This window comes from Rattus norvegicus, chromosome 2 (genome assembly GCF_021556685.1).
Source record: "Rattus norvegicus strain SHRSP/BbbUtx chromosome 2, alternate assembly SHRSP_T2T, whole genome shotgun sequence".
NCBI lineage: Eukaryota > Metazoa > Chordata > Mammalia > Rodentia > Muridae > Rattus > Rattus norvegicus.
In genome coordinates, this window is record NC_141535.1 from 61,262,850 (window position 1) to 61,275,913 (window position 13,064).

The 13,064-nt window shown below is 41.5% G+C and overlaps 1 protein-coding gene across 12 annotated transcripts in view; it reads right to left on the minus strand.

Annotated features, from left to right (window-relative positions):
- Ttc23l (tetratricopeptide repeat domain 23-like) overlaps positions 1-13,064 on the minus strand; it is a 61,738-nt gene that overhangs the window by 8,221 nt on the left and 40,453 nt on the right. For 11 of the 12 annotated variants that reach the window (NR_197338.1, NR_197341.1, NR_197339.1 and 8 more), the window contains 2 exon segments: positions 7,684-7,827; positions 1,875-1,957 (listed from right to left, as the gene is read on the minus strand). Coding sequence is in view for 3 of the 12 variants with exons in the window: in NM_001433220.1 (NP_001420149.1) it covers positions 1,875-1,957; positions 7,684-7,827 (227 nt within the window). In the remaining 9 variants the exon portion in view is untranslated. 12 annotated transcript variants of the gene reach the window in all.

The following is a 13,064-nucleotide window of genomic DNA, read 5'->3' on the forward strand; positions in this document are numbered from 1 at the left end:
GCACTGGGATATGCATGTATAGACAAGAATTTGCTTAAAAGTCATGACAACTCATGATACACTGAGACTTACCCATCAGTGATGGAGAAGCTGAAGCTCAAAAGGGCAAATGATTTGCTCAGCTTCATGCACTTCCCAAGGATAAGATGGGTTAGAATCATAAATCTTACTCCAGGCATGAGTATTCCTTAGCCTACTCTGGATAGAAAACAGTAAGATGGCCATATATATGACTCATTTAAACATTATGGTTCATTATGTCTACTCTGAAGAAAAATAATTACTATCAGTATTGATATTTTATTATGATGTTGACAATAAGAGAACATTAAAGATGTAAGGCTTTCCTGAACCTGACAATTATTTATGGTCTCATTAATGCAGACATGAGAGGGAAGTGCCCACCCGTTGAGGGGAGTGTGTTGCATAACCACAGACTAAGGGCACTAAGTACATTCTCAAAGACGAGAGACCTGGGAGCTGGAGTCCTGAGTTGTGAATCTGCTTTTAGAGTAGAAGCTAGATTTCTGCCTTCAGAAGCCAAGCTCTGACATTAGAGAGGCCTGTGGTAGATTCTAGCTCTGCTTCTTCCTGGGAAAACTTTGTGATTTTTTTAAACACCCAAAGAGTCTAAGCTTCAGTTTTATCCTGAGAGAAAACATACGTACCAACTGTGGTTTCTGAATCAGAAATAGCATGTGTTAGAGAAATGAAAGATCAATATTCTAGTTTGTCATACTCTTTCTGTCTTGATGAAGAAATATGCTTTTATATACACACACTTGTAAGTGGGGCGCTTCTGTGAGGTTGGTCCTCTGTACCCCTAACCTGAATGTCATGGGAGGGGCTGAGAACCCAATTCTCTGGCTGGTGGTAAGTAGACAATAGCTTTATTCAGCACCCACCTCAGATGTGGCTGACTAAGACTGGTGTGACAGACCCGGCTGCAATTATTCTTGCAGCTCATCTCTCCCACCTGCCTAAGCTGGTGAGTCTGCTGAGAGTGGACTAATGAATGACTTCTGGTGAATGAAATCAGCATCCTAACCTCACCCAATAATGATACCCTCTTTGTCAAAGAACTCTCTTTGAAAATCATACAGCCTTTAGGGTCATATTTACGTGGATCCACATTTCAAAGACTACAGATTAGAGGGAATCTTCAGAAGCTTGGTCTTTGTCCTGTCAAATAAGAGCTTCATGTTGGGTAGTTGTGGAAGTTTAAATGAAACCCTTTCTAAGCAGGACCAAGCTCAATTGGAGGTTTTAGTACACACCTAACACTTTTTAATTCTCCTTTTCCTTAGAAGGGAACAATCCAAGGTCAATATCACATTGAGATGTACAGACATCAATGACATAAGAAAGGAGGAGACTGCAGCAGGTCTTTGCCAACCATTCTCTTTGCCTTAAACCTAAGCATTGAAGGGGAATCTGGACATGCTAAATTGCCCCAAACACCTGCCCTATATTTAGATATGTAGATATAGTCGACGAGAAACATAATTTTAAAGTATACATTTATTTGACTTTGTAAAAATCCCAATTTATACAATATTATGTTCATCACGCTGTCAGCAAAGACCTTGTCTTGCAGGATTTGGCTAAAATGTTCAGCACTGTGAGAGATATGCTTAATGTATTTGTAGATGTAACAGTATGTTGCATATTATTTCAGTCAACTCCTATAATTCCAGATCCTGAGCTATTAAGAGATCAATTCATTATTCCCAGTATAGAATCTGAGAAAGTCCATAACTGAGGTAAGAGTTTTTGCCTTACTAGGTAAGTCACCCGTACCTGGCTGAATCAGAGACAGACATATTCATATAACCACAGTGGCGACATGGTTCATATCCATATGCAGAACTTACCTTTGCAATAGGGAAAGGAGGCTTTTAGTCTCTATGCTCTTAGTGTGCTCACTTCCATAGATGAGACTCTGAATCATTAGACACTGCAGGTGAAGTGAGAAATACAACAGGTTAAAGAGACTCGGTGCAAACACATCAATTGCAAACTGAGTCAGAAGCAGACTAGGGGACTTGGGGTGTCCGGAGTCTGTTGGTTCCTTCCAAAGAGCAAATCAGCATGCACTGAGGGCTCTAGTTACGTTGTGTATGCTCCGTGTGATTTATACGAAATCCAGTTTACTGCACCTGTTGCTACAGACAACCAAAGCAATGAGACCCCAAATTGAGGAAATCCCTCCTTAAGATATGGCAAAAGCAATGGTTTCTGTCAGGACCTTTGAAATAAATCAAAGTAAATAAACAAGCAAAGTCCACACGTGCCTCTCAAAGCTGCCTTCTGTTCTGATGCTGACCACTTTACTCTTAGTCTTGAAAGTCTATTGCTGATAATCTTCATCTCAAACAGCCTATAGAAAGTATACAGAATGCATGAACGGATTTTCAAGACATGGGATATCAGGTAACAAAGGGCTGTGATTGTCCCAAAGAGAGAAAGCAGGTGTGGTAAACAACATGAATGGCCCAGGCTACACTCTGAGTTTCTGGGCCATCACACAGAAGAGACAAGATCATGCTCACCAGAATCTATCATAGTGCTGAAAGCACTTAGAGATATAGTAACATATACTTAGAGAAGAGCAATAGAGAGGAGACACCCTCACAGAAAAACTGTGGAGATCTGCATAGGTTCCCCTCAAGTAGCAAAGGCTAGCCCATGAATGAGAAGCAAGTGCAGAGAGCACAGGAATGAATCATCTGGAGGAAAGGATGCTGGACAGAGTACATAGCATTTATGCCAGGTCAAGCTAGAACTGTTGACTAAACAGTGTCCAGTCCCATGTAGGATCAGGCAAGACATGGGTCAAGTTGTTTATAACTAGATTAGCTAGAATGAATTTCAAAAATAGTTATGAGTATGAATGAGATACTATATCCAATAAGATCTAGTGTTAGCACCTCAGCGCTCAGGAGGTCCCAGGGCTCAGGAGGCAGAGGCAAGTAGAGCTCTGATCTTAAGAATTGCCTGATCTACAGAGTGAGTTCCAAAATGTCCAGAGCTACACAGAAACCTTGTCTCAGAAAGAGAAAGAAAGAAAGAAAGAAAGAAAGAAAGAAAGAAAGAAAGAAAGAAAGGAAGGAAGGAAGGAAGGAAGGAAGGAAGGGAGGGAGGAAGGAAGGAAAGAAAGAAAAAGAAAGAAAGAAAGAAAGAAAGAAAGAAAGAAAGAAAGAAAGAAAGAAAGAGGAAGGGAAGGGAAGGGAAGGGAAGGGAAGGAAAGGAAAGGAAAGGAAAGGAAAGGAAAGGAAAGGAAAGGAAAGGAAAGGAAAGGAAAGGAAAGGAAAGGAAAGAAATCTATAGTGTCTGGTATCCAGACAAAAGTTACTCACTTGGCTTGAAAAACAAACACTAATTAGTAAGCCCCACAATGATAAAAAGCAACCAATCACAAGCCAGTCAAGAAGTGAGGCATAGTGGCATGGACCTATAGGATATGAGCCCTCAGGAGGCTGAAGCAAGAAGGATCATGATCCCTTAAGCCTAAGAACAATCTGAGCCTAGTCAGACCCTCTCACAAAAAGTATGCTGAAGTACATTAAAGCTATCATTACTGCCACTGGAACTGTATTCTGTGTGCCTGTCTCCCTTTCTTTCTTCTTCCTTCTTTTCTTCTCCTTCCCCTCTCTCTTATTTGTGAGTGTGTTAAGGTTAAGAAGAGACATGGACAAGTACATATATATAGAAAGAGATGCTCCCCCTCCCCCCAAAAAACCCTCTGGAGAAAAAGATGTCTGACATGAAAATAAATTGTAAAGGATTAGTTTTTTTTAAATCAGTGAACTTGAGAACTGGATGACACAGAAATAAAACTGTCTATATAGCGACTAGCCACTGGTCATCTCAGAACAGACAGAATAATAATTCCATACGATTCACCACCTACTTCTATTAAAAATTCTCATCAACTCAGAAGGAAAAAGAAACATCTTCAACATAATACAGTATCTGAAAACCTCTCCAGCTGACATCACCTCAAGTGATGAAAGCCTACCTCAATTTTTTCACAAGGTTTGGGATTAGACAGAGGTGTCTGTTCCCATGGCACCTACGTGACATGGCTTTCGTATTATAACCAGTGTGGCAAAATGAGAAAAAGGAATAGAAACGGTCTGACTTGGATAAAAGATAGAGCATTTATTAGCACATGATATGACTATCTCTGTAGAAATTCTGGCAGAATCTACAAAACAGCCCTGGAGCTAACAAGTTTAGCAAATATATCAAGGTCATGGGACGCAAGATTATACAAAGCCCAAATCAATTGTGTGTCCATATGCCAGCACAATCAGAAAGTGAAGTTCAGAAATAACATATTTTAAACACAATAAAAGATGCAAAAACTAGATAAATATGAGAAAATATTCCAAGATTTATATGTTGGAAACTACAAAATATAACTGTGATAAATTATACTTTATGTTAACTCTGTGCTCCATGTTCATGAGAGAGATAACAAATAGTAAACTATCAATTTTGTACAAACGAATCTCGGCTTCTATTCAAGCTCACTCAAAAGCCCAGCAAGCTGTAAAATACGAAATGATGTAGTGGCTGCAAAATGCCTCTGGCCATGTACAAAACTCAGAATATCATCCACAGATTTCATGAACGAAAACTCCCCAGTTTGAAGCCTTGTTCAAAGCTACACTATTCAATACGCATTGGCATATAGACACATGAATTGGTGGAGCAGAAGAATCTGAACACACATGCACACACACAGAGAGAAATCTTTATTAAATTTACTAGCCTGAAAAGGGCTGGATTTTCATTTCCATGCACATTTATTATTTTACTCTGTTCTTTCTTGCCCAAACCCTTTTGCCCACACTAATGACTCTTCCTTATCCCAGTCCTCTTCTACCACTCATGGCACAGGGATTCTGTGACCTCTCCTGTGCCTCCTTCCCCCTTCCCTTTACATATATAGTTATTTTTCTACTTTTATGTCCTACACACATGTGCCCTCGCACGCACGTGTGTACACACACACACACACACACACACACACACACACACACAACTCCAGTTTCAACATACGAGAGAAAAACATGAACTTGTCTTTCCTCAATAAAACCCCACTGTGTTCACATGTCCTATTTCCTTTATATGTTAGGGCGGGAAGTGACTGAAAGCTTTTCAACCCACACCCAAGTTCCTGAAGTAATGACTTTGAGAATTAATTATGAATAAAAGCCAAAAGCTTTGACTCATTCCCTTACTAGCTCGTAACTTAATTATCTCATTTATTTTATTCTAAGTCCTGCCATGTGGTCGGTTACCTCTGCACAGTATCATATCTCCATCTCCTTCAGTGTTTGGGGTGAAATTCCTTCCAGAGTCTGACTCTATCCCTGAAATCTCTCTCCCCTCTAGAACTCCCATCTCCTATTTCCTGCGTCAGCTCACTGGCCAATCAACTCTATTGACAGGTGATGCCTCTGTCCCTTGCACAAGACAGTCTGTCTACAGGTGGGTATCTACTATGGTTCCATAGCAAATACAGTCAGGAATGCCACGGTCTTTACTATTTCTTGCAGCCTGCTGTTTCGGGGTTTGTCTTGTTTTGTTTTTCTAAGGCCTTGAGGTACATTAAGTTATTTGAGACATCAATGAGCTTTGATGTAAGCACTCAGATCTATGAATTTCCCTTAGAACTCGCTCAGCTGTGTCTTGTGGGTCTAGTTTCCTTGTTGTGAAGGGAAGCATACAATTCCCAGCTTCTTGCCTCAGGCGCATTTTTTCAGATCTCTCTGCTTCCCGTTTTGCTCTCTATTCTCATTGCAAATCTGGTACTAAACACACTGCCGTCTGATGCTATGCATTCTGGAGCCTTTGAATGGGTGCCTCAGTGCTGGAGAAAGCTAGCCTGAAAGGACAGGCAGCTATAACCCTCAAGGCCAATCTCCAGTGACTCACTTCTGCCAGCCAGGGAGCATGACAGGCAAAGTTCACACCCTTCTTAAATTGTGTCATGAGATGAGGACCATGTGTCCAAAGCATGAGTTTGTGGGGACGTTCTAGATTTGAACTGTCAGGCCCTTGCAATGGGTACTTTGATTCTTCTTCATTTTCAGAAAGGTTGCCATGTGATCTCTTTGATTATTTTGTCTATTAGTGACTCTGACTTGTTCCTTGGAAACTCGTACAGTCCTTAAGTGTCTTTCTTACCTGTCACATATCAACCGCTTTCTCTTTTCAAACTATAACCTGGTAGAGGAACTATTCTAATCATCATATAAATCATCTCAAATCAGTACGATGTTAAAATGGCCTCTGTGCTACTGAAAAACAAAGGACAGGGAAGAGAATGGCCTCTAGACACAGCTCGGACCCTCGGAACAGGTGATCCGCACAGTTCAGGAATCTGACTTTGTTTGGTTCATGGATTGTGTCTCAGTTCTAGATCTGAGGAACAGGGCTCAGTCCCGGTGCCCTCAGGACTCCTCATGCCCATCGTGCTCACTGTGGCCCTGAGTTCCACTGGTAGGCTGCTTCCTTTCAGCCCCTTTCTCTCGTCACTCTTGGCCTTTCCCATCTCATCTTTTGGCCTCAAATCATCTTTTCAATGGATGCTTTTCTGTCTCTGTAGGTTCTGAGTTCACGTTCTCCTTGAAGTCCTTCTGTTTCTTTAAATAATTTGCAGGTTTTCCTTTACTCTAAATTTTCAAAAGGAGGCCCCTTTCTCCCATTGCTCACTCTTCTCTCTGCGTGTTAACCTGAAATGAGGTTAGATATCTTTGTAGACCTGATATTGCCGAAGCACGTGTGTGGACTGGTTCTGGTTTTGCCTCTGGGCATTTCAGTATGAATTGATGCTAATTATGAGCAAACTGGCTTTATGTACAGACAATTGCTTGGCTCACTGAGTCTTTTTCTGTTTGCTTCATTTTGGGACCAGGTCTCACTATGTTTCTCTGGCTGTTCTGGAACTGTAAACACCAGACTGGCCTCAAACTCACAGAGATCTGCCTGCCTGTGCTTCCCAAGTCAGGGGCCAAAGGAGTGTGCCACCATGCCTGGGTTGGCTCACTGAGTCTTTAGCTTTTTGTTGTGTTGGTACCTTAGAAGGAAAGGAAGAAACGGTGTGAGGGCTCTTCTTGGTCACCCTGGAATTAACTAAAACCCAAGAAGGCACCTGGGAGGGACCTTTCTTTTCTCCCCGCCTCTCCTTCTCTCCTTCCCTCTGTCCCTCCCTCCTTCCTTCCTTAAATCATTTGAAGTGGGAAGCTCACCTTTAATCTAGGTATTTCAGATGGAAAGCATGTTTGCCCTCGCTCTCAATGGCAACTCCACTCCTTCCCTACCTTTAGAGCCTACTTCTTCAGGATCCCAGCATAAACCAAAACCAAATGACACATCCAGCCTCATGAACTCAGCAATTACTGGATTCTTGGACTTTACAGTCAGAGCCAGCCATCGTTGGATTAGCTGGAGGTGTGACCCACTCTAATAAATCCCTTTGTGTGTGTGTGTGTGTGTGTGTGTGTGTGTGTGTGTGTGCGCACGCACTCATACATTCTATCAGTCCTGTTCCTCTAGAGAACCCTAACACACACACACACACACACACACACACACACACACCATTGCCCATATTCTGCTTATAATAATCCCTTGAAGAAAATGTAATGAGGCTGTCTCTTTGCTCACCTTCCTCAGTAGCGCAATCGCTTCTCTGAGTTCTCCTTTGGCAAAACAGATGCTGCCCATGTTATAAAAGGTTTCAGCTACTTTTTTGCCACAGTCCCCAAAGGTGCAAGAGTTCAGCGTAGACTTTAGCAGTCTGTAAGCCTCCTAGGGGAAAGACATTAAAAATACAGTCAAGCTGGCAGTCGTGGACCTTGTGAAAGGGTGTTCTCACCCCACAAATGACACAGTCACAAGCAGTCAGTTACGGTGACTCGCCCAAGTACTCCGTCGTACTATGAATTACTCCATCGTACTATGAATTAATGTTCCAAGTGGGTAATTGTCACCACTGTACTTACTTTACAGACAATGGAAGAGGCCAGGATAAAAGCTAAGCTCTTTGTTATGGTCGCATTGCCCACAGTGTCAGAATTCCACACCATAAGTTTCTTTCTTCCACTTTTCAAACTTTCAGAAAAGCCAGAGACTAGTAGACTCAACACTCATAAAGCTTTTACCTAAATTCACAAGAGATTGCCACTTCCCCACATGTATTTTATCATTCTATTTGGTAAATATGTCTATGAATATGAGTACATATGCATACATTTTTATTGAAACTGAGATATAGACACGGAGAAACTTTACTGCTAACTATCGAAGTCCATGTCTTCTCAGAGCAAGGCTATTCTGTAGAACCTTCTCTGCATTGTCACCCTCAATGTCACATGGATGCAATTCTATTAACCTAACTACTAACTTTTTCAGTACCAGTTACAGTTTTAAAAGTAGAGTGTGGTCAAGTATTGTGTTTTGCATTTTTAGTTTTCTAATTCTTTCTTCTTCATAACAGTTCCTCCCCTGCCCCCTTCTGTTTGACAGCATTGGCTTCTTTTTAAAGTCCAGGTCACTCGTCTTTCTGTACAATGCTCATCCTGATCGACTCACACCATGGCAAAATGTTCAGTGCAAATCACCATAAACCGTTCACCATGCCAATTACCTTCATTTGCCTTCCAATATATCATCTTTATAAAGATATATAATTTACTTCTTAAGTTAGCTTATAAAGTAGCGGGTGTCCATGAGATCTGTATACATCTCTCACTTAGATTAATTCTATGCACACACTGGATGCCTACACACCTTCTGACTATACAACCCCTTACTCCCCAGCATTCTCCCATCCAAAGTATTGTCTTTCCTACCTCCTTCCTTTGAAGCACCCAGCCCCCACAGTCATGGCTTCCTTTCCCATTTCCTATCCTTTATTCATGTTTACTCCACCTGGATGCACATTCTTTCTCCCGTTTGAAGCTGGGTTTCATTATGTAGCTGTTTGTGACTGGCCTGAAGCTTGCTGTGTAGACCAGGCTAGCTCCACAGAGCTCGGCTCTCCGCTACCTCCCAGTGCTGGGATTAGAGGCCTTTGCCACCAAGCTCGGCCTGAATATAAACATGTATCAGACGTTAGGATCCACATACGGAAAGGGACATTTGGTGTTTGTCCTGAACCTGGGCTACGTCCTAGTATAGTGGTTCTCAACCTTTCTAGTGCTTCAATCCTTTAATACAGTTCTGTGTGTCGTGGTGACCCCCAACCATAAAGTTATCTCATTGCTACTTCACAAAGGGAATTTTGCTACTGTTGACACAGTAATGTAGGTATCTGTGCTTTCCAGTGGTTCTAGGTAGCCCCTGGGAAACCGCCATTCAACCCTGCCCCCAGGGACTTATGACCCACAGGTTGAGAAGCACTGTCCTAGTACAATACTTTCCAGTTCCATCCCTTCCCGAAACCTCTTTACGGGCTAATGAAATGTCACTGCACTTAAATATCACAAGTCCATTATCCACTCCTCACTCGATGGACATCCAGGCTGACTGCCTCCTTGCTATTGTGAGAAAACAAACAAAACCAATAAACGCAGATGTTCAAGTATCTGTGACGAGACAGACAGCCCTTCCAGTGTGTGCCCAGAAGTGGAATAACTTTTCTGAGAGGCTGCTTCACTGATTTCCACCAACAGTAGATGATGGCCTCTCTTCGGCACTTCACTTTCAGCATTTGCTGCCGTTCGTCTTCTTGGTGTTAGCCATTCTTAGTCAGGTGAGATGGTGTCCTCCACATGCCTTGCCTCAGCAGGGGCCTTGCCTCAGCACGTGCATCCGATCAGCCAGAGTCCTTGGCAGTGTCAAGAAATGGCAGCGCACCACCAGAAGTGTTTTGGTGCGTTTCTCTCTATGGCGTCCTGACAAATGCAGCTCAACGATGCAGTGCATGTCGTTAGCAAAGAACCCTTCGTCATGGGTCCTTTCTCCTGTTTGCTTTAGCAGAACATTTTCTCTGCTGTGTCTGCTTCAGCAAAAACATTCCTTCACCAGTCGGCCTTAGCCTTTCACACCTGTGTCCACTTTAACGAAATGTTCCTTCACGTGTTTGCCCCAGCAAAACACCATCCAAGCGACTTTCCAAAGAACCCTTAAGTTTCCACTTCAAAACATAGCTTTCATATTTCAGTAGTTTTGAGAATTTTGAAGTGAGTCTGCTGCATTTACCTTATTTCTACCCTTCATTTTCTTCTCTCCAACTTCTGCCCGTCCCCATACACACATCCCCCTCTCAAGTCCATGACCTCTTCCATATGTATACGGGTTTAGAGTCTCACCACGTAGGCTTGACAACATGTTAGGGGGTTCATGCCTGAGGAGGACTTGATTCTTTCTCCCTCGTCAGCCACCGACTGCCTTGAAGTGCTTCATCTGAGTGGCACTTTGTGAACGTTTGCCCAGTTGGTGTGTGGACGGGCATGGTCTTGTGCAGGTTTTATTGTTGCGAGTTCATGAGTGCAGCACACAGGTTCTGTCCAAAGAAAACCAACTCACAACACCTGCCATGAGCCTAGCCCTCTGGTTCTTACAATATCTCCTCTCCTACAAGACTCCCTGAGCCTGAGGGATGGGGTTGATGAACAGTAGATGTTTAAGGATGTCCCACTGCTTTTTTAGAAGACAATGCCAAAATTCGGGAATCCTAAAACTCTATACCTTTGTATTTTTCAGAATAGAAAGGCATAAATATGGTTAAAAGATTTCTCTATTTTCTTAATATTCAAAAATATATTACCTACGTAGCTAAATTTATTTCTAAGAGTGTCCTCTTACTTTTACCCATGTAATGGGCTTATTTTTAATTATTTAATTTCTTGCTTTTCAGATTTTTTGTTAATAGTGCTCAGATATAAAACATTTTTGTATTTGCCTTTTAAAAATTAAAAAAAATAAATTAAATTGGTTGAAGTTTTAACACACACTTAGTTTTAAGTATGTGTGTGTATGTATGTATGTATGTATGTATGTATGTATGTGTATGTGAGGGGAGAGGAGAGAGATCTTTAGGACTTTTATGTAACATTTTATCATTCTGAAGAGGTAACACAGCCTACTTTATAATTTAAATATTGTTTGTTTTTCTAGCCTACTCACTTTGGCTCATACTTTCAGTTCAAAGTTAAAAGGACATATGGCCTTAAGATTGAACATTCTCACCTTGTTCTTTATTCTATGAGATGCAAAGGAAAAACTTGTAGTTTTCACTCACAGAGTTTGTTATTAGCATGGGTGGATCATATGTAGCCTTTACTAGGTTGCAGCAACCTCCTTCTCTTCTACTCTGTTTAAGACATGAGCAAGTCATATGCATTTCTGTTCTGGTACTCTACAATGAACCTAGAGCTCATACCAAACTTGGGGCACGGTAAAGAACTCCCTTTTAAAGCAACAGATGTGTGATAAGATTAAGCAACGTCATGAACTAGTTATTGAGCACCCACTATATGCTAAGTAGCTAATAGTAATTTCACACACTGGGTGCATGGCAGCTAACAAAGCAGATGCCAATTCCTGCCCACATGATGTTTTTTCCTGAATGGCACAGCAATCATTCAAAGTTCTGCTTTATAATAGATTAGGAATAACCTGGACTCAACTCCTCTTTTCGTCTTTTCCCAAGAGCTTGTTATTTCATAAAGCACCCGATTTTAGGAGAGGAGGGCTTTTGTAATTTTATTATGAACAGGATCATGATGTTCTTTGCACCATCATATCACAAGAATAAGCAATTAAAGGCTGGAGCACTCATCTTTAAAAGGAAAATTACAGACTTGGGATTATTCTATGGCAGTGAAATTCAAAATTAGCCTTCCGAGCCCTCAGAAAATGTCATAAGTCACTATGTTTCTTTGGTTTTTACAAAATACTAGTTGATAAAGATATCACAAGTTATAAAAGTCCCTCTGTGTGGCATAAAAGAAGCTTTCACTAATGAGAGGAAATGCAGTCCTAACTATATGCTTATAAATCCAGTCTTCAACTAGTTGTCACATGGCCAATGAAACCATGCCAAGTCCATCCAACTTTCCCACTTGCCTGAGGAAGTACAAGGTTGGTTTGGTCAGCTCAAAGTTATATAGACTCTCATAACACACAAAGGTCAACACTGTGTCTAAATACATAAAGCTCAGGTCATAACTTCTTGAGCAATGACTTAGACTAATGGGATCACTAGGTAAAATGTCAGTATATGCACTGGTTGGTTTTTATATCAACTTGATACAAGCTGGAGAGGAGAGAACCTCAGTTGAGGAAAATACATCTATATATTAGCTGTAGGTCATTTTAATAGGGGTTACTGTGAGAGGGCACAGACCGTTGTGGGTGGTGCCACCCCTGTCCTGGTGGTCTTGGGTGCAATAATAAAGTAGGCTGAGCAAGCCATGAGGAGCTGCACTCCCCCATGACCTCTGCTTCACTTCCTGCTTCCAGGTTCCTGTCCACTTAGGTTTCTGCACTAACCTCCCTCAGAGATGTGCTGTGGTGTGGAAATGTAACCTGAAATAAACCCTTTCTTCCCAGTGCTGTTTATGGTCTTGATGTTTCACCACAGCTATAGAAATCATAGGTATGATGGCATCTAAAGCATTTTATATAATGTTTTAAATGAGAAGACAAAATTCTGGTAAGTAAGAGATGAAGGTCAGACTGAAAAGGACATTAGTATTTAGAGCCAAAGGTAGCAGTGGCTAGTTCTGCCTCAAATTACTAAGTTTATAAAGGTGAGGTCTGAGCTGTTGCGGTAAATATTATTTGTGGGTTTCTACCCCCACCTTAGATCATTTAGTTCCCAAATAAAAGACACAAAATCTTTATCTTTATAATAAACCTTAAAGCATTAGAGCAGATATCAACCATCTGTGCTATTCTGTTTATTTCCCTGTCAATAATCCCAAGATATCGCTTTCCATGTTTTGCCTAGGCCACTCTTACTTCAATGTGCTGGCTCTCATAGCCATGCGGTCATGATCCACCCACCCCATGACTACTCCTTCTTTCCTCCTCCTCTG